The sequence below is a fragment of the Rhinolophus sinicus genome, linkage group LG05 (assembly GCF_036562045.2).
Source record: "Rhinolophus sinicus isolate RSC01 linkage group LG05, ASM3656204v1, whole genome shotgun sequence".
Taxonomy (NCBI): domain Eukaryota; kingdom Metazoa; phylum Chordata; class Mammalia; order Chiroptera; family Rhinolophidae; genus Rhinolophus; species Rhinolophus sinicus.
The window spans coordinates 116,058,857-116,081,444 of record NC_133755.1 but is presented as its reverse complement, the minus strand read 5'-3'; the positions used below and the strand labels follow the sequence as shown (position 1 = coordinate 116,081,444).

Here is a 22,588-nt window from a genome sequence, read left to right as displayed (position 1 = left end):
CCTGAGGAAAAAGACATTTGAGGGTAAGGTTGGAGTTGAGTTTCAAAATGTTAGGTTTGAGAAATTGTACGATACCCAAGTGACGAAGATATGAACTGGGCAGTTGGGGGTTCCCAGTGACTCTAAGATATTGCAGATTTTGTCGAATTTTATGGAAAATCTTATATATTTTTTTAAGTAAGAAAATCTATGTCACAAATAATACAGGTCTAAATTTGATCTATAATTAAAGCAAAATCCCATGAACTGAATACGTCACAAGTACTCTTTGTAACAAAGGTATTTCCAAATAGTTGAGAGACATTTAACTGATCTGGGTTCCAGGAATAATCCAGTTCGATACATACATCCTCCATCTGATCATTGGTTGCTTACATTCAATGTGGTAACAGGAGGAAGAGAGCTAAACTACGGCCAGATTTATCTCATCTTTTTAGATATCCACTATAAGAAAACTGGTGTACTGTTCCTCTTCATACCATATTGTGCCACTATTTGATCTAAATCCTTTCCCTAGAGAATATCATTTACAGTCATGGCCCTAATTAAATTCATACCTCTAGCTCTGATTTCTTCTCAGTTCTGGTTCTATATAAACAACTAACTGTTGTTCATAGACTCTTAAACATAAGAGGGTATAACTCACAATTCATGATCTCCCTTCCACACATGAGATGGACCTCTCAGAAAAACGGCACCACCATCTAATGGGCTCTACCAGTCAGAAATCAGGGCACCACAGGACTCTTTCCTCTCTTCCCTCAACCAATAACTACCATACATATTCCTTCAACCCCTCCATTTTTCAATATCTGTCTCAATGCCCTAATCCAAGCTAGACTTCAGCAATAGCACCCTAATTTATCAACCCTTCTCCAGTCTAACCTATTTCCACCCAATCATTCTCAAGTGAGGACAGGCTGATCTTTTAAAAATGCGAATTTGATCATACTCCCCTTTGCTTACATCCTTTTCTTCAAGATTTCTCATTGCTTTTACAGTAGATTAAAATTCTTAATATTGCATAAAAGGCACTAGGTGATCCAGCTCTGACAGTCAAGACTGGGGAGAAGAGAGGTCTTGTACTTCCACCTGCACTAACCACCATCTGGCTCAGAATCATTTCTGGGAAACTGAGTGGTATTTATGCTCAGTCAACTGTAGATGCGATGTCCAGCCATCTACTGTCTGAGTTAAATGACTTTGATGAACTCAGCCTCTTCAGACTGTTTCTTCCTTTCTGCATCGGATACTACCACAGACTCCTGAAGCTTCCAAATTCTATGAAATGATGAAGCATTCAGTGGAGTTGCTCTTAAATGGGCTGTTAGCTGTGTCCAAGTGTAAAGCTGCCTACATAGTCTAGTTACTAGAGATACCTATTTGGAAAACGTACCCCTCTCTAGTTTAACTGAACAGGAAAGGGAAGAGAAAATAAATTTCAGGACTAGTGACTTAGTCATCAAAATGCTGTCCTTGTTCTTGAATTTTGAATGGCCATTACCTGTTTCTAGTCAATAATCTCTGATGTCAGTGTGAAATGCAGGAATGAAAAACTAATAATGTAAGAAATACAAAATAAGAAACCATGTCTGACTCAATCTCTACAAATGTAGTGTGAATTCTACTTTAAAAGACTGAAGTGCTCATTAACATGAAAATATCATACATGTAAAAGATCAAAAGGCAAGTTACAATGAAACTTCATGTGTGTAATTCATGTTTCAGTGTTTATCTTAAAAACCTTACTCTTAAAATTCTCCAAATAACAAAACTGAAAATATGGTCAATTATCACAAGAAAGTTTCATATGTATAATAAACAAGATATATAAAATATATATATGCAGAGAAAATATGTAACATTATGAGCAATCCGTTTAACCAAAATGAACCAAAATGGTTCTTATAAATTTTAGTCACCAACAAAGGTACTTAAAATTTCAGATATTTAGAAATCTCAGAATGGCAACATTTCTTATTTATATAAATTCTTTCTAACTGCTTATTTCTGTCATAAAAATTATATGCATTATTTTTATTTTATGAACCTTTAGAACTGTGTGCCACACGATTATAGCGAGGAGGTTTCTTACCTGAATATTGAATTGGATCCTCCCAATAGTTTAGATATTGTCACTTAAGGCAATTAACTCCTTCCAAAGTGACAAATATTTGGTAATTAACTTTCAAAGCAGAATAATTTAAAGTAAATCATTTTTAAAAGTCAATGTTAGAACAGTACCTGACACACCAGGTTACCAATAATATTTGTCAAGTGGATGAATTAGTTGTCTATTAATTACTGATCGATGTGCCATGTTTTAGGTTAATCTCATGCTAGTAACATGATGTGAGTAGGTCCTATTTCTACTCTATTACCATGGGTTTTAAAGAATTATGTACAAAATTACTTTCTCACATTCAAAAACTTTTGAGTGGCCTGATGAATCTCAAAGTGTAAATGGTTAAATTATTTTCTTTGTCATGTTTAGGCAAAGAGTATGTGATTGATAATTTAAAATCTAGAATTTCTTGATAGTTAATACCTCCTTTCAGGTAACAATACATTAAACAGTATGATGTGAAATAATTTAAGAGAAATAGTATTAGAAATTTTAAAATCCCACCCTATTAAGACAAAGTTCTTATATTATGGTCTTAGGCATTCCTTAATAAAAGACAAAGATCTGCTTTCTTATGAAATTCATTTCACTTACCAGGTTTATACAGTGGGTGCCAAAAAAAAATGTATACACATTTTAAGAAACGAAAAAAACTGTATTAAAATTGTAATAATATATACCGATAACAAAAGATGAATACAAGTCATGTGTATACATTTTTGGTACCCCTGGTATTTAAATATATATTAGGTTTAAATACTGGGGGTACCAAAAATGTATACACATGACTTGTATTCATCTTATATTATGTATAGGTTTCATCTTATATATGTATATATATATAAAGGTTCATACTGCAAAAATTAAAAGCATTGTATTTTAAAAAGTCACTGTAAAGTTTCTAAATGGGCATGCAGAATTCTTTATAGTCAAACACACTCTGAAGTGTTTGTAAATACACATCTCAAAATTGCATATTTCTGGACAACCAACTTTCTGTTAACTATAGAATATAATGATCATTTAATAGCATCTTTGGAGAATGGTACAAACACTCAAAGCATATATATTCAAGATAAAATTGCCCAGTTTTCAAAAACTGGTACATTTTTATTACATTAAAGAAAAAGGATGAAAAATTCATTTCTAGTGTTGTCTATGAAAAGAAAAATTTCTGGACTATGGACGTGAGCATCACTAAGTACTGTGTCTAATGGAACATTTATCTAAATGCTGCAATTTTAAGAAGAATAAAGCAAGCTAAAAAGCCGTTAAAAAGAAAAAGGAAAAAATAACTTCCATCACCTATACTTCTGTTTGTGTTCAGGTGAAAACCAATGTTAGAGACATTTATAATAAGCTCACGATAAAATCAACAACAGGTAGAGTTCACAATAGTCTCATTCTTCCAAAGAGCTTACTTAAGGACATTACCCATACACTGTGATTAGACTATTATGGACTAGACAAGCATTTGAGACAAAGACCTTAAAGTTCTTTGCCCTTTCAGTGTTCCCTAAGAGAACAGTGAGGAAAACCCACAACAGCCACTCTGAAAAGCTGCACCGCTTCCCACGCTAAGTAAATGACAATTAAGTGACAGACCCATATTATTTCTACATGCCAAGGGCATATCCAAACAGGAGGTTGCAAGGAACAAAAACAACATGTGGCCTACAAGGAAATGGTAGTAGCAATTAGTTCTAAATGAGCCAAAGCAAATTTGGTTTACCCAAAATGTTTTTTAAAAATTCTTTTTAAGACTATAAGAGCTACACTGCTGCTGCTTAAAATGGGCAGAGCCTCCTTCTTCTTCAAGTTTCTTTCAAGCCTGAGGGTATCTCTGAGCAGAATTTCTTGACAGTTAGTGCTATATCTTATTTTATAAAACCCTGAAATAGGAAGGAAAAAAAGTTTGTACTTCCAATACTGGTAGGACATGTAAGATGTTAGTTGTCTGAAACAGCTTCATTCAGCAATTTTTATGCCAAATATCAAAAATATGAGTAAGCCCAAAGCTAAGAATTTTAAATCCCTAATTCATGTTTAACATTTCCAGCCATACCAGTACAAGATGGCACAGCAAGCAAATACATCTATCCAAGCACCAATTGAAATTGGATGGAACATTTTTTGTGCTAAACATAGGAAAAGGAACCAGTAACAAAATATTAATAAATACCCAGAGAAGTAAATGAAAAGGCTAAACTTAATTAAGAGAATCTCTTAGTTATTCACATTCATGTCATTCTCCTTTGAGCCACAGGGATTTAGTAAAATAGGGTTATATAACCTCCTCTATGACTGCCCACACAACTAAACAGTTCCATAGAGAATAGTATTTATGTGTTTAAAACAATATAAATATGTTTATATAATAGTTACTATCGTTAAAGAGAATGTGACCGTTATAAACTTTAGCAATGCTAAATGAAGTGTGTGCGTGTATGTGTGTAAATCAAAATGGAGGAGAAATGAGAAGCAATAAGAGTGCCGATTTTTCTTCATCTTTCAAAGAGAAAAGTAAATACTGTTTACATTTTAAAATCAAGGAATATAGATATTAGTATATAAAAGAGTGGTGATAACTTAAGAACTTCATAAAAGAGGTTAGATCTTGGGAACCAGGGGGAACCATAAAGAAGGGCAGAAGAAAACTGATTCCTCACTTTTGCCCCTCCTGTCAACAGGCTTTGTTGTCCTAACATTGATATCAACATGGCCTCAGTGTTTTAACAGTTTTGTTTTCTTTTCATTGATTTTATCTGCATAACGCTCAGAGAAAGAGAAAATTTTTAACAAAAAGAAAACCGCCCGTTTGGATATTAGTTAATATATACTGCAAACGTGCAATTGGGGTGGCCTGAAACTGGATGAAGCTTTTCAATATTCACAGCACAAGTCATCATTTTTATGAAAGACATGTCCCAGCGACTCATCATTATAGAATGAAGTAAACATCTCAGCAGGGTGAAAATGGGAGATTAAACATTTATAGACAGAAGAATAAAAACTAGGGTTATATAGAAGAGATGAAACTGCAAAGAATATCTAATTAAATTGTTATGTTTCTAGGCATACAGCCGATCAGCAATCAGTGATAAAGAGGAATTTATATCACCCCTTCCCCACCACCCAAGGTGTCCTTTCCTAGTATCTGTAAGGATGCCATATAAGGTTATTTACAGTAAAATGTGTGAAGAAGATTCTCCTTGAGTAGATAAGTGATCTTTTAGACAGAAGGCTTTGGAATACAGATTTTCAAAGTTAGATCATGTAACTGTGGGATATGTGAGCTGCTAAAAGAGGTGGTTTCCCAAATAGATTTGACGGTATAATTTAGAAGAAGGTTCAATAAGCTTGCTTTTGAGACATCTGTTTTTCACTTTTACTAATAAAACAGGAATGCAAATGTTCAGAACCTTGACAAGGCACGACCCAACAAAACGGGGCAGCTACCTGCTCAGCTGAAAACATCTCTCTTACCCATTCACAGACCCAATTTTTGTGAAGTATGTTCTATGTTCCCAGCATTCTGATAGGAACCAGGTGCTAAGATAAATGTGCCACGGCACCTACTGTGGGTGAGCACAAGGAACTCGGAAACTGGCTGATGGCAAAGGTATAAAAAAAAAAAAGAAAGAAAATTCTATGAGATGAATGTCTAATGAGGCACAGGTTTGCTATGTACGGGGGAGGGGGAAAATAAACAGAATCCTAGTTAATTAGAGAAAGCTTAATAACAAGACCCGTTTGAATTGAGTTTTGAGAGAGAAATAGCACAGAATTATGTAGGAGGTAAAAATTACAGGATTTGGTAACCAACTGGGTACTGAGGTAACAAAAATGGGTGTGGGGTGACTTTTAGGACTTAGCCTTAAGTACCATGTAGATGATTGTAGCCATTAAACCCACACAAATCACATCCATATTTTAGAGACAAAGCACAACAGCCTGGGGATAACAATGAAAATTTTGGACTTTGGCTTTCCTTTTTTTTTCTTTATTGACTCTAAACAGTTCTATTAACATGTAATTACTGCAGTCAGGCTTCAACGTTGGTCAAAATTTCTGTGCATCACTAGATTCTACTCCATTTTGCCAGAAGATACACTTAATTTTCATGAAGGGAACTTGGGAAACAGAAAATCCTGTGTTTCTCAAATGTAACCACTGAAGAATCCCAGGAGACAGAGGGAAATGTGAATGGACCATCTAGAGAGGGGTAAACTATGCAGATACCTGTGAGCTTAGCATGATGTTGACAGTTTTAAAGGGTTAGAAAACAAAACAAAAACAACCAAACAAACAAACAAAAAAATGCAGCAGAGAACTAAGTGGCCCACAAAGCCTAAAATATTTACCAGGTGGCCCAAACCACAATCTAGAAGATTGGAGGTTAGATTTTAAGGCACCACAACCACCTACAAATGTGAAATTTCTTTGAAGTCTTGTTTAATATTAAAATTCATGGAAATCGTGCATCTTGCCCCATAATATATCAATAGTGTTTGTTTTTAAAAACTATGTTTTGCAATGTGCTCAAAATCTTCAAGTCACATGGCTGCTCTAGGCAGATGGTAGTGTTTATTTTGATTTTGGGCAAAAGCACCCCTAAGCCCCAAGAAATCCAACTCTGGTTTTACCAGCAACACATATGATAATCATCTTGTTTTAACTTTTACTAGTTTTCATTAACCAAGTGACTTTTGCTTGACCTTGAACCCAGATTTGGGGCTACCAACAATAACCGTATCTTGGTAACAGTATACCCCCAAAATATTTTTGTTTTTTGACAGAGGACTCTAAGGAAAGGAAGAATGGAGTAACCTAAAATGAAAATGCACTTTCTGAAATAAATTAAATTTAATGCACTCTTCAGTACAGCTTTGTCAGTTACAAACTATTGTTTCAAGTGGCTGGAGACAAACTAAATAGCCCACAGTGAGGGGATGATTAAGTTAATTATAATAATCCACCCAAGGGAATAATATGCAACCTCTAAAGAATAAGTTTACAATGACATGGAAACTATTTTTGTTAGAGAACAAAGCAGGGTATAAAGTGGTATATATAGAAGGATAAAAAATGTGATTTTATAAATTTAAATCTACTTGTAAGAAAAGGGACTATGTATAGACCAAATGTTTGTATTCTTATTAGAAAGGTAAAACTATTTTCCCTTTCTTCCTCATTCTCACTTTTCAAATTTTCTCTACTTTCATATTCATTTTAATGCTGGGAAAAAAATTAACAGTAATGATGATGATGATGATGTTGGATAACCAATTCAATATGAAAACTTTTAAATATCTAGATGTCTTTTTCCAACAACTATTTGTGAGACCTTTAGCTGAAGGTCATTTCTTGTATTTATGTGTGGAGAAATATACATACATACACATACACACATATACACAAACATGGTTTTTCGTTTTGTTTTATTTTGTTTTAAATAAAATCATATATATGAATCAGGTATTTATAAAAGTCATAATTAAGGAAGTTGGTTCTTCATGCTTCCAAAAAGATCCCCAAACACAATTAAAATATATTATCCCAAGACAATCCTCTCAAAAGTCTTACATAAACACTGCACTTGGGAATAGTACAACTATATACACTTAGGTGTTCTTGTGGTGTGCTTCCGAGCCTCCACCAGATATCGCTAACACATCACCTTGTCTCCTTATGGAGAGAAAGAAAAGAAGAGGAAACACCACAAAGAATCACTGCTGGTCATTTAGCATTTCTGCCCCCCAATGATTAGTCTAACACATCTCTAAGTCTACTTTCAGGCTCCAATTAACCAAGATAATATGGGGAAAGACAGTCATAGTTTGCCCCCAAATCAATTGCTTTAATGTTACCTTATTTGGTTAGCAATACACCCAATGAAAGCTTGGGTACAAATTTAACATTCTTCAAGTATCATCTGAAAGTGCAAAAAAGTAATTCAATAGTTTTAAATAATCTTATAAGTTAACTCATGGAAAATGATCAAAAGGTTATTTTTCTATAAAAATAGTCTGTTGTCTCTCAGCTGAGCTGTCCTCTCTTCATTATAAGCCAGGACTTTCCATGAGTAACTCCAGCCACACTCCCACCTCTCCATCTCTTTCCCCACCTTCACCCAATGCCAAGTTGAGAAATGGTATCCTCAGTCAAACCTGCACTAACTTATCTTATGACTATCTGAATGGTTACTATGTACTTCCCCCTTGATAGTTAATCCACAAGCTGGTTAATGTGACCTTGGTTAAATGAAATAGCTGTATTCCCATTTCTTAACTACCAGTTTTTAAAAAACAAAAAATAAAAGAATAAATTAATTCAGCAAAGTTGCACAAAGAAACAACATATAAAAATTACTTGTGTTTGTATAAACTAATAATGAACAATTGGAAAAGGAAATTAAGAACATAATTGTATTTACAATAGCACCAAATGAACAAAATACTTAGGAATAAATCTAATTAACTAAGGAGGTAAAACACTTGTACACTAAACGCTATAAAACAGTGCTGAAAGAAATGAACAGAGACACAAATAAATGGAAAGACATCCCATATTCAAAGATGGGAAAACTTAATATTGTTAAGATGATAATACCACCCAAAGTGATAAAGAGATTCAACATAATCCCTATCAGAATCCCAAAGGCACATTTTTTTCAGAAATAGAAAAAAAAAATCATCCTAAAATTCAAACAGAATTTCAAGGGACACCCCCAAATAGCCAAAACAAGTTTAAAAAAGGACAACGTTGGAGGACTCATACTTCCTGATTTTAAAACATATTACAAATCTATAGTAATCAAAGCAGGGGTACTGGCATAAAGACAGACAAATAGACCAATGTAACAGAACATAGAGTCCAAAAAACTAAACTCTCATGTATATGGTCCAATGATCTTCAACAAAGGTGCCAAGACCTCCCAAAAGGAAAAGGACAGTCTCTTCAACAAATGGTGCTAGGAAAACTAGACATCCACATGCAAAAGAAAAGAGTTGTACTCTTACATCATATACAAAAATTAACTACAAATGAATTAAAGGCCTAACCATGAGACTCAAAATGATAAAACTCCTGGAAGAAAATGTAAGGGAAAAGCTTCATGACATTGTATTTGGCAAGTAACGATTTCTTGGATATGACTCCAAAAGCACAGGCAACAAAAGAAAAAAGACAAATGGGCCTACAACATACTTAAGAACTTTTGTTCATCGAATGATATAATCAACAGAGTGAAAGATAACCTAAGAATGGGAGAAAACATTTGCAAATTAGATATCTGATAAGGGGTTAATATCCAGAAAATACAAAGAAGTCTTACAACTAAACAACAAAAAATCGAATAACCCAATTAAAAAACGAGTAAGGGACTTCATTGGATAGTTTCCAAAGATGGTATACAAATGGACAATGAGCACATGAGATGCTCAACATCATTAATCATCAGAGAAATGCAAATCAAAACCACAACGAGGTGTCACATCACAACCATTAGGATGTCTACTCTCAAAACAAGAACTAGACAATAACATATGTTGGTAGGGGTATGGAGAAACTAGAATCCTTCCTTATGCACTATTGGTGGGATTGTAAAATGGCACTATCACAATGGAAAAAAGTATGGCAGTTCCTCAAAAAATTAAAACTAGAACTACCATGTGATGTACCAATTCCATTTCTATGTATATATCCAAAAGACTTGAGAGCAGGATCTTGAAGAGATATTTGCCAACCCATGTTCATAGCAGCACTATTCATATTAGCCAAGAGGTGGAAGCAACCCAGTGTCCATCAAGGGAGAAACGGATAAACAAAATGTGGTATAGACATATAGTGGAAGCCTTAGAAAGGAAGGAAATCTTGTCACATGCTTCAACCTTATAGGGTGAATGTTTGTACACTCCCCCAATTCATATGTTAAAATCCTGATGCCCAAAGGCCTCTGAGAAGTGATTAATGCCCTTATAAAGGAGATCAAAGAGAGCTCTCTTGTCCCTTTCACTATGTGAGGTCACTGCAGGAAGCTGGCAGTCTGCAGCCAGAAGAGGGCCTTCACCAGAACCCAGCCACACTGTTACCCTGATTTTGTTCTTCCAGCTTCCAGAACTGTGAGAAATACATTTCTTTTGTTTATAAGCTACCCAGTTTGTGGTATTTCATTAGCGCAGCCTGAATGAACTAAGACATACAACATGGATAAACCTTGAAGACATTATGCTAAGTGAGATAAGCCAGTCATTAAAGGACAAATACCGTATGATTTCATTTCTATGAGGTATCTAAAGTAGTCAAATTCATAGATATAGAAAGCAGAATGATAATTATCAGGGGCTAGGAGAAGGGGACAAAGGGGAGTTGTTTAATGGGTACAGTTTCGGTTCTGCAAGATGAAAAAATTCTGCAGATCTGTTTTAGAACAATGTGAATATACTTAATATTCCTGAACTGTGCACTTAAAAATGATTAACATAGTAAATTTTATGATATATGTTTATACCAGAATAAAATTTTTTAGTAAAAATACATAAAGAAATCCATATATATATATATATATATATATATATATATATATATATATGTATGTATTTTTGTTATTGTTGAATAGGGAAAGAAGAAAGAAATGAAAAGGGAGTTAATTTTTCCCTTTTGTGTACATGAAAATGTGTGCATTTTCATTTCTGGGACATTCCATACATGCCAGTTCCACAGCAAAATTTAAATGTTGAACATAAGGATCTGAGTTTTCTAAAATCCAAATCAGACACTAAAACCTATCAGAATAACCTAGGCGTTGGAATGTTTACCTTTAGGACCTCATTTCTAGAGAAGAACCTTGCTTGTGGAAAGGCAAGAACAACCAGTCTATGCCAATTGGGTTCTTGACTACAAACAATTGATATAGATACTGGCAACTTAAAAGGGAAGGGATTTATGGAGGTACAGTGGGGAGCTCACAGAATCCACATTAAACTGGAAGATTTAGAAAACAGGAGGAATTTTCATGACTCGGTAGCCAAGAATACACCCAGGCCACCCCCCAGGATCAGTCTCATTAGGACACCAGCCATAGCTGTGCCTGGCCCCATCGTCACTGAACACTCATTGCCACCTCCAACTGATCATGCATTTCTGCATCATCCCCTCAATGTTCAAATTCTGGGGTGGGAAGAACTGATTGGGCATGCCAGGGAACTTCCATTCAGCAGGAAATTCTTCCCAATAGACAGAATATCCACATGCTAAAGGAGAAAGAAAAGGCAATTGTCCACACTGGTTACCAAGTAGCTTGGCAACTGTTTATGTCTCAAATACTTAGCTCATTCAGTTTAAAATAAAGCAATAAGCTTCTAACCAATTCCAGGAAATAAGAGGATCTTCATGCTTACTGAATCCTGTAACTTGCAATACAGCAGTTTTCCACAGGTTATCCAGTGAGAGAAGAACATAAACGATCACTGGGTAAAGCAAGGTACACAGGAGCAGGTGGGATGAAGGAGGCCATGGTTAGTTGCCCTCTAATGATTTCCTTTTGTCAAAGTCAAATTTAGTTGACCTTGATAAGAGCAGACACTGTCTTTAAAACTCCTGCCAGAACAGACTATAAAGACAGATAGTCTGTTTGCATGTACTAGCATTACTGTTACCATCACCATGAGACTCACACTGCTCAAGCAGAGCAGATGCCATTTATTTGGCACAGTTTAATCAATATGTAAGCCTCTATCCAGCTTCCACACAGCCTATCAAAAATTTTCCATAGACTTCATAAGGCAAAGGTACACAGAGATTTAGAAAGTCATAAAGAGGTGAAAATAAAAAGAAAGAATTAACTTTATTTCATATTACACTTTCATTCATTCAATACACTCCTCCATTCAAAGGGTGCTGAAGAGTTTTGCTTTTATAAAGATAGACCAAAGATGTCTTTACCTCCTTTCTCTTGAAGTCAACAAAACAACAAAGTTTAAAAACAAAACAAAAAACCCAGAAACTCCACTTTTCAAAAATAATACTAGGAGACATCTATAGCCCTGAACTGTAACACATGCAGGAAGTGGGTGGAGAAATGGTGAGCGATGTTAGAGAGCAGAGGATGATCAAACCTTAGTGTCTACAGAGGTAGCATCAACAAGGAACATGCTGCAGGGCCCCCAGAAAACATCAGGAAGTGGAGACATTGCTACTGTGAAGGTGGGGTGAGTGGGCAAAATCAGAAAACGAGGAGACTGAAAATCTGTATAAGCAGCAGTTAGACTCCCAGAGTGCCTCACTCTCCCCAAAGAGGTAGAAGGTACACTGTTAATAAACATGGCTTCAGGGAAGCAACAAACTTATAAAACACCAGCACCGAAGACAGTGAGGGTGAAAACAGGGACATGAAGGGAAAACGTGCATGACAGAGAGTGAGACCCCACCCAGTTCTCTCACCCTACAGGGCCAGAACTCTAGTAGCCAGAGTGATATTCCCAAGCAAGAGATTGAAAGGCCGTTCTCTGAAAAATTAAACCATCATCTGAGAAAAGATCTACAGACACTACTATCACTATCTGTATCGAAAATGCTGACAGGCTACCTAGTCATCCTACAGAGAATTCCAGTGGGAAACAAGCCTACAGATATATAAAGGCACAAACACTGCTTCTAACTAGCTTTCTAGTGCCCCACCTCTTAAATAAACAAAAGACAAGGATCATCAGACATCTGAAGAAAGTTTGTCATACTTGAGAGAGAAGACCATACTAAAGTGAAAAAAAGAAATTAGTGGAAACATGGACAATACTGGTAAAAGAAGAAAACGTCAAAGAAATCATTTAATACCTCCATTGAGCTAAGATCTTGCATTCATCTCATAAAATCACAATGTTATTAAAAAATAATCAGAAATAAAAAAAGAGGGGGGGAAGTTGACATAAAAATTACAATGAAAGGATTCAGAGGTAAGTTAAAGAAATCTCCCTTAAAAAAAAAAAAAAAAAATCTCCCAGACAGTATAACAAAAGTTAGAGAAGTGGACAATACAAAAAAAAAAAAAAAGAGATAAGAATATTAGAAAAATCCATCCATGTAAGAAGTACAATATCCAAATTAACAGGCACCCCAGAGAAAGAGAACCAGGAAAAAACCCAGGGAGAAAATTTTCAAGGAAAATAATATAAGAATATATTTAATAACTCAGTCATATAATTCTTAGATTATAAGGACCTACTGAGCACTCAGCACAGTAAATGAAAAATAGCTTATATGATGGTAATTCACCAAAAAATTGTAGGAATCACTTACAAGTAAAAAAGACATCTTCAAAACTTGCATAGAAGAAACTGACAAAAACATATAAAATATCAAGGAAAACGGCATTAGAGTTCTCAATTGCAGCACTGGAAACTGGATGAAAATGAAGCAAAACCATCAAAATCCTTTCCAAACTAGAATTCTATACCCAGCCAAACTACCACTCAACTATAACACCAGAATAAAGGCATTTTCATATATGCAAAGTCTGAGGGACACAAAACTGCTGGATTTTCGTTTTAAGCCTTCTAGCACTATATTTGACTAATAGCTTTATTTTGAACTGTACAATTTACACATATTTTCAACTATTATCTCATTTTGGTCTGTAGGCACAAGAGTACATTTTTTTAGGCTCTGTAATCATGAATGGGATATGGCCTTGGTTACCACATTCTTCTACTAATAAAATATGAGATCTTGATATAAAAAAATTTCCACAAAATAACCTTTATTCTTATATAATAATGTACTTAAAAAGGTTTTTAGAAATAGTCATAAATATTCTATGAAGATAGATGTTATTATCCCTTGCTTAAAGATGAGAAAATTTAGGCTTAAAGAGATCAGTGACTTTCCAAAGGTGTCACAGCCCAACATAAAATAATACTACAACTCAAATCTATGCCTAGTGCCATGTTCAGGATTCTCCTCATGACATGTATGTAAAAATAATCTTTAAGGCATTATGTTTCAGTATCTCATTCTCCTGTATACACACAGGGAACTGTCGTTTCAAGCCACTAAAAGCACTGTTATCCCTTTTCTCCACCTTAATGACAACCCAGCTATTCATTTCACCTCAAGCACCTCAGCACTATAGCCTAGCCTCTTGCCCTTTTCCAGGCCATCCTTAAAGAACTGTACTATAGGTTCCCAAATAAACACTGACTTATATACTTAGTGGTCTGGCAAAAGGCAAATCCTAATTATGATAACAGACAGAAACTTGATTTTTTCCCCCCTTAATCTAAGAGTTAGAAGGAAAATAGATAATTACACAAAAGGGATTTCATCTTCTCATATGCTACATGTAGCAGAAAGGCAACTAATGTATTTTAGATGTTCATAATGATCCATCTGGCTCACTACCATAAAAAAAATGAAACTCTTGTTTATAATCAGCTATTAGTTTTGTTATACTATAAAGGGGAAAAGATTCAAAAATAATTATCCCTTCCAGTCTGCCCCCCCCTCCAAAATGTATTAATCAAAAAGTGTACTTTAAAATTTAGAACACAATAAAACATGCACACAGCTTCCCTTCCCACTCCCTTTTCCAAAGCAGAGACAAGGAGACTGACAGGCACACATGTACTCACATTTACACACACTGTCTGTGACATTGGACTCATATCCCTCTCTCTCAACTTCATCCTCTGTTAGACTTGTGGACATGAATGGGCATTGGGTGAAAAGGTCACAGTCCTCACTGAAAAACCCCAACTGTACTCTGAGTGACTCTGAGATCTGAGTCATGCAAAGAAATAGTGTGATGACAATCTAGCTACTTACGCCACAGTATCGGTCACCATTAAATATCTGAGGTGGGAGAGGATTGCCCTGAGCGGGCTTCTTTTCCGGGGGGATGTTTTTGTACATCCATTGCCTCTGTTCTTCTGACATTGTGATATCCACCTCCTCAAACTCTATCTTGTTAGCTTCCAGAAATCTAACCACATCTTGCTGCTTCTTCTTTATCTAAAGAGAGAAGACAAATAAGGAGACATGCTTATCTGAAACAATATGTAGATATTTCCAAATTGAACTAGATTTGATGTCTCATTGTCAGAAGTCACTGACACAAAAAAAGAGGCAATTTACACAGGCACCATGCACTGTCCACTCACTGGCTATCCAGCAGAGGTTTAAGCAAGTCTTCACACAGTGATTTCTTCACCTACACTCCCCGGAACTCTGGGGCACAACTCAGATTAGCTGGAAGAAACAGACTATGTATATGGTGAGAGAATCATATAGTTCTCAGGGCCATCACTACTCCCACCTCCCACCCAGGAAGTTGACATTTACAGTCATGAAAGCTCTCTCTGCTCAAAACCACTTGAAAACCATGGATAGCCCATCTGAGATGTCAAAATTTCACTGATTCCAGGAAGCAGCAACATTTTTATTCCCCTCAGCAGCCTCTTTCAGATATTCCACAGCTGTAGCCAATGTCATGAAGGCACCCTTTCATCAATTCACAAGAGAAAAATGTTCTCCACTTCGAAGGTGAGCATAAACAACCAGCACCATTTCACTTTGAACTCGATTTGTTAACCCTTTTCATTCCTCTGACCTTTCATGTTTCCTTCCTCAGTCACTAGGGGTCAGGTGTGCTCTTGAAGAGGTGCAAACACATTTGTAGTTTTCAAAATGTTACGACGAATCTTCTTAGTTTAAGGGTCTATATTCACTAATGTAGATGGCGTGATAATATTCAATTTCTTAAAGACATCGCATGTAAAACATGAGCAAACAAACTTGCTTTTTCTAAATGATTCTGGAAAATCTGCACGAAGAATGGCCAAAGAAAAGAATCATTTTGAGAGGTCAGGCAGTCAGAAAGACCTCTCATCAATAGAAAATATTAATAAAATGCTTGAAGAACAAACTTTCACATACCAACTGCCTCTACCAATCCCAACTTCCCTCCAAAAGTCTCAACGACAGGTGTCTGAGGTGGAAATCTGTTACGTGCCATGAGCAACGAGGTTCTGATCACTGGGCTGAAGTCTATTGGCATAGTATGGACAAAATAAAAAGCTGACAAAATAGGACATCTTTAAGTTCAATGATATACAATAAGAGAATTACTTTATGATTACAAATCCAAACTGATAATAGTATTATCTTAATTTCTTGAATGAAGCCATTTTTCATTTCTTAAAAAGTTAACTTTTTTCCTTCTTCACTATAGAAATGTTATATTATTTTGAAATTTCAGCTTGGAAAAAGTATCATCCATCCTACTTAATTTCCCCTTACAACTGTACAAGGTAGATTTTATTGTTCCTGAGGTCAAAGTAGACACCTATTTTGATCAAGATCCTACTGTGTGTTCTTGTCAAGACAATAATGTCATTCTCCTATTAAAACCCTTCTGCCTTTGGAAAATGTACACATTTCTTAGCAAACAGTAAAATGTCCTTCTTGATCTAGCTCCTTTGACTACAAAAGCAATTTATTTGTATATTTAAAAGTTTGGAAATTGTAAAACAAACAAAGAGTTACCTACAATCTTATTACCCAGACTACCACTGCCAAAATTTATTAGAGAAAAGTCTCTGGATTTAATGTCCATAGATGGAGTTCTATGTATCCAGCATATTTCAAATGTTCATGAGAGTGATCAAAAATGAAACTCCTGGTGCCAGCCCGGTGGCTCAGGTGGTTAGAGCTCCGTGCTCCTAAGTCCAAAGGCTGCCGGTTCGATTCCCACATGGGCCAGTGGGCTCTCAACCACAGGGTGGCCAGTTCAATTCCTCGACTCCCGCAAGGGATGGTGGGCTGTGCCCCCTGCAACTAAGATTGAACACAGCACCTTGAGCTGAGCTGCCGCTGAGCTCCCGAATGGCTCAGTTGGTTGGAGCGCATCCTCTCAACCACAAGGTTGCCAGTTTGATTCCTGCAAGGGATGGTGGGCTACGCGCCCTGCAACTAGAAAATGGCAACTGGACCTGGAGCTGAGCTGCGCCCTCCACAACTAAGATTGAAAGGACAACAACTTGACTTGGAAACAAAGTCCTGGAAGTACACACTGTTCTCCAATAAAGTCCTGTTCCCCTTCCCCAATGAAATCTTTAAAAACAGAAAATGAAACTGCTATGCAGTCAAACCTTAGTTTTCCATATAATGTATAAATATGGACCTCTTACCCTAAAATGAGAGTACCTAAAAAATTCATATTCTCAATAGTAGGCTACATCAAAGACACACATACATCTTCTTTACTTCTTCACCCTCCAGCCTATACACATGGATCACACACACACACACACACACACACACACACACACACACACACCATTTATTGCTAGACTATAATCCCCTACAGATCGATTGGTCTCTCCTTTCACAGGGTTGCACTAGGTAAAAAGAGAGGCACTTTGTCCCTTTCACTCAAAAATATATCACAAATACTGTCCCCTGTAATTAAAAGTCTTCAAAAGTATGACTTTTAATATCACCTGGCAATTCCATCATGTAGACGTATAGTTAACCATTACTCTATTGTTGGATAGTTAGCACAGTTGTAACTTTCACCACTAGAAATAACATCATTTAGCAAACATCTTTACTTATAAAAGTCTTACTGTATCTTGGGATACTATTTTAGGACAAAGGCCTATGAATGAAACTCAGATCAAAGGGCAGAGACATTTTTCAGGCCCCTGATAGACCCAGGTTTAACTGCTTTTCAACAAGGCAACATCTGACATAAAGTACAAAGTTCCACTTATAAAATAAATAAGTCCTGGGAATATAATATACAACATGGTAACTATAATTAATAATATTGTATTGTATATTTGAAAGTTGCTAAGAGAGTAGACCATCCAAGAAAAATAATTTGTAACTATGTGTGGTGATAGATATTAACTAGATTTATTGTGATGATCATTTTGCAACATACACACAACTATTGAATCATTATATTGCCTGAAACTAATATAATGTATGTCAACTATACCTCAATTGAAAAAAAACAAGGCCACCTCAGTTTACATTCCCATTAACAATATTTGAAAGTATCCATGTCTCAATGCCTTTCCTTTCTTATAGCCAATGTTTGAAAGTTATATTGAAGAAAATTAAAGTTTAAACAATGCGAGGTGATGGATGTTAACTAAACTTAACTGTGGTCATCATTTTGCAATATATACATATGTCAAACGATTATGTTGTACACTTTAAACTTATACAATGTAATATCAATTATGTCTCAGTAAAAAAGAGAAATGGTTGCTGTTCTGAAAAAAAAAAAAAAAGTCAAATGTATCATTACATACTGACAATGCTCAGGAAGCAAAAGAAAGTTCCTTACTAACAATGGTGATGATTGTCAGTACTGTAAGGAGTAAAATGTAAGAACTATATTTCTATTTTCAAAAAGGGAAGCAAGGGCAGACATGACCAGGTTTGTGTTTGAAAGACATCACTTTAATACTATGCAACCTAAAAAGAATAAAGAAGAAATTCTGTATGTATTGTCAAATTCTGTATGAAAAAGAATTTATACATATATGAAAAAAGCAACAACAAAAACAAGAAGAACTATGCGTAGACTAGGCCCACTTTTCTGAAAAGAAAAGAGAAAAATAGGAACACATTCGTATTTGCTTATATTTATGCTTTAAAACACTCTTAAAGGTTATATAAGGAACTACAAAAGTGGTTGCCTAGGGGCTGGGGGAAGGGAACTGGGTGATGGGAACAAAGTTGGAGCAAGAGTTTTCACTCTCTACATGTGTAAACTTTAATCTTTTTTTTGAACAGTGTGAAAGTGTCAATAGTCAAAAGATTAAACAGAATTTATTTTAAGAGTGAAAGAGAGACCTTCACAGCCTGAGTGGAGCAGGAGCACAGGGCCACAGAGACGCAGTGTTTTATATAAATCAAGTTTCCCAACAGGACGTGAAGGAGGACTCAGAGCATTTTGTTACTCAGCCCCCCTGTTTCCTTACACTTATAAGAAAGGCCAGATGATGAAAACAAAAATTTTAAAAAGAGCTAAAGCTAAAATTTCTAAAAAGAGCTAAATTAATACTATAGCAAATCATCCAAATAAACAAAAAGGAGACATTTAATCCAGAGAAGGAGGTTTTCATGTGGATGTTTGCGATACTAGCATCAGGAAGGAAGATGAGTCATGCCACCAAGCACTGTTTTTACGATCTGCTGAGGTGAATGTGGCCTGGAACTAGGGGAGCCCAGGCTTCAGTGGCAGGGGACAGACCAACTTAGGAGACAGGGACTTGGGAGCCGTAAGGGCCTGAATAATAGAAAGGCTTCCCACGTGGCAACAGGAAGCCATCAAGGGCACTTCACTGGGCAAAACACTGGGCAAAAATCCAGTGTTCACATAACAGTAACATACTCATATATAGTCATTTCCTTAACACAAAGAGCTTTCTTCTCCCCACGTTTCAATTGTTCTGAAACAAAGTGTACCTCACAACCAATCTCAAAATAAGTTTTGGGGGGTAAATGGAAGAGAAGAATTTGTGGGGCAATAGTGGCTGCCTTCACCCATGTCAACTTAGCCATGTATAGAAGGAAGGAAGGTACCTATAACTCCTGGTTTGTTTGCTTTAAATACACTTAGAAGCCATGACAGATAATATTAGTTATTCACCCAGAAGCCATCTCCCTTTCTTTCTTAATACAGAAGCCTGGTTTTGTTTAGGAAAGCAATGTGCTCAACTACAAAATTTGTTTACCCCCACTCCTCTGCTGTTTGGGATGATCACATGACACAGCTCTGGCCAATGAGATATATGGCAGATGTTCCTTGGGAAGGCTCCGCATAATGAACGGAAAGATAAATTCCATTTTGCCCTTTGTCCTCCTCCTGCACCCCTTGCAGAAAGGCAGAAGTGGTGCCCAGAAGTGCAGAAGCCGTTTTGCAAATGTGAGAACAAACACCATATGCTAAGGATGGCCAAACAGAATGGCAGGAGCCTGGCTCCTTGATGACATTTTACAGGTGTCACACCAATCTTGTGCAGCCTACTCTAAACCTTTTTGTATTTTACAAATAAATCCCTAATTAGTTAAGCCTCTCTTTATCAAGTTTTCTATAGTTTGCATCTAAATGCAATGCTACTTGGTTGAATTCTTAATTGCTACTTAAAATGTCTTCAGAAACACTGTAGCATGATGGATTGAAAATAAAAGTTATTACTGCACAGCAGAGCCTGGAAATAAAAGCTGTAAGACATGAATTTAACATAAGTGAAATGAGTATTTGTCACTGAATAAACAGATGAATTTTCATTATTGTTTGTAAAACAAACAACAAAGTTGTTCGACCTAAAACCAGAAAATACGAAAGCATGAAAGTTGCATTTCATCTTATCATTCAAACATATACCATTACACATCATCCAAAGGCACTTAAAGGGACCAGCAGACACTGCTAAATCTTAGGGGAGCTCACAGGTAGGCAAACTATGACCCACAGGTCAACTCTAACCCACTGTTTTTGTATGGCCTACAGCCAAAAATAGTCTATATTTTAAACGGGAAAAAAACACACAATAATAGTATTTCATGACAAGCAAAAGTTATATGAAATACATATTTCAGTGTCCATAAATAAAGTCGTAGTGGAAGATAGCTACACCCATTCATTTACATACTGTCTATGGGCTTTTGTCCCAGGGTGGCAGAGCTGAGTCGTAGCAACAGAGGCAGAATGGTTCCCGAAGCCTAAAGTATTTACTAGCTGCCCTTTACAGAAAAAAGTTTGCCAACCCTGGGCTAGATCCCCGATCTTCATTTCCAGCGCATAGTTCACGTTTTCAGTGAGGCCTTTCCTAACCACCTGATTTTACATTTTTACCAGCCACTCCAGAACTTTGTACTCACCTTCAGTGCTTCATTTTTCACCTTAACACTTAGCCTCTGACACACTGTATGTTTTATGTATTTGTTTGTCCACCCCCACTCCCACTAGAACATAAATCCCCCAGGGCTGGGGATTTTGCTGTTTTGTTCACTGCTGTATCCCCAGGGCCTAGAATGGTGTCTGGCACATAGCAGACATTCAATAAATATTTGTAATGAATAGCCAGGATTCTCACAAGTGGAAGGGCTACTGTAACAGTGGTGCTGATTCTCTCATCATGTAGGATTGAAATACTTTTAAGTGTCACCTCCTCAGAGAGTTCTCTTTAACCACCTTAGTTGAAGTTTTATTTAAATTTATTAAAACTTTATGTGTTTACTTGTTTTTACTATCATCTTTCTGTCTCTCCACAACGTCAGGTCTGTAAGCACAGGGACTGGCCCGCAGAAAGCCCTCAGTAAATATTAACTGAAGGGATGATTAAAGAATTCACTCCAGGGCCGAACATCAAAGATTTCCAGGTGACGTTCAAGAGATCAAACTGAGTTGGTAATTTACTTTAGGAAAAGATGTAACTGAAGGTTAGCCAAACAGAGATGTAGGCCAAACACCAGTAGTTCTCAATTAATGCTGAAGTTGTATGAATTTAAAATCAGAGTGTCTAGAATGCATGTCTAACTGTAAGTAGCCTAAATGATTCACATGAATTTCTAGACCCTGACATTGACATTGATACTGATCAAAGTTGTATGTTTAAATAAATGCTATTGTCAGTTAATTTTAAAAATTGCAAGTACATAACGTAGTATTTTATTTTGCCCAAGGGATGGCTATTGAGAATTAAGCAAATATGTTGGTATTCCCCTAACTCTGGCTCCAGCTGTTGTAGGATTCCATCACCCTTAACCACTTCCACCAAAAATCTCCAGGAGCTCTGAAGCAAGCTCCTCAGGTGTGCTTCAAAGCAGCCTTCTTTGTAACTGCCAGTCTAAATGTACCCCGCCCAACCCAAATTCATGTTGAAACCTAACCCCCAAAGTGACGGTATTAGAGGGTAGGGCCAATGAGCAGTGATTATGAGGGCAGAGCCCTCACAAATGGGATTAGTGTTCTTATAAGAGTCCTTGCCCTTTCCACCACGTGAAGACACAGCAAGAAGCCCTCAGTCTGCAACTGGGAGGAGGGCTTTCAGCAGAACCCAACCATGTTGGCACCCAGATTTTGAACTTCCAGCCTCCAGAACTCTGAGAAATAAATCTCTGCTATTCGTAAGCATCTCCCACCACAGTCTATCGTTATTTTGTGATAGCAGCCTGAATGGACTAAGACAATAAATCTTCACCCTTTCAACTCCAGACCCTGCAGGACCCACATCTGCTAAGTACCCCAATGCCTGCACCCAAGCCCTGGTGACCCACCCTCCCAGGTGCCTGGGCGATAAGCTGTCTGGGCTGGTGCAACTGAATCTGCTGATGCAGCACAGACACTCAGCGACCCATGGAAAGCTGTGTAGACACTTGTGGCTTTCAATGGCAACCTCCTGGCTCCACAAGTCCCTAGGAAATGGATCAGAGGACAGGCTAAAT

At 36.6% G+C, this 22,588-nt stretch overlaps 1 protein-coding gene across 1 annotated transcript in view; it reads right to left on the bottom strand.

Annotated features, from left to right (window-relative positions):
* Positions 1-22,588, bottom strand: part of SH3BGRL2 (SH3 domain binding glutamate rich protein like 2) — a 56,863-nt gene that overhangs the window by 9,153 nt on the left and 25,122 nt on the right. The window contains exon 2 of the mRNA XM_019729572.2: positions 14,945-15,130. Coding sequence (XP_019585131.1) covers positions 14,945-15,130 — 186 coding nt within the window. The remainder of the gene's footprint in view (positions 1-14,944; positions 15,131-22,588) is intronic.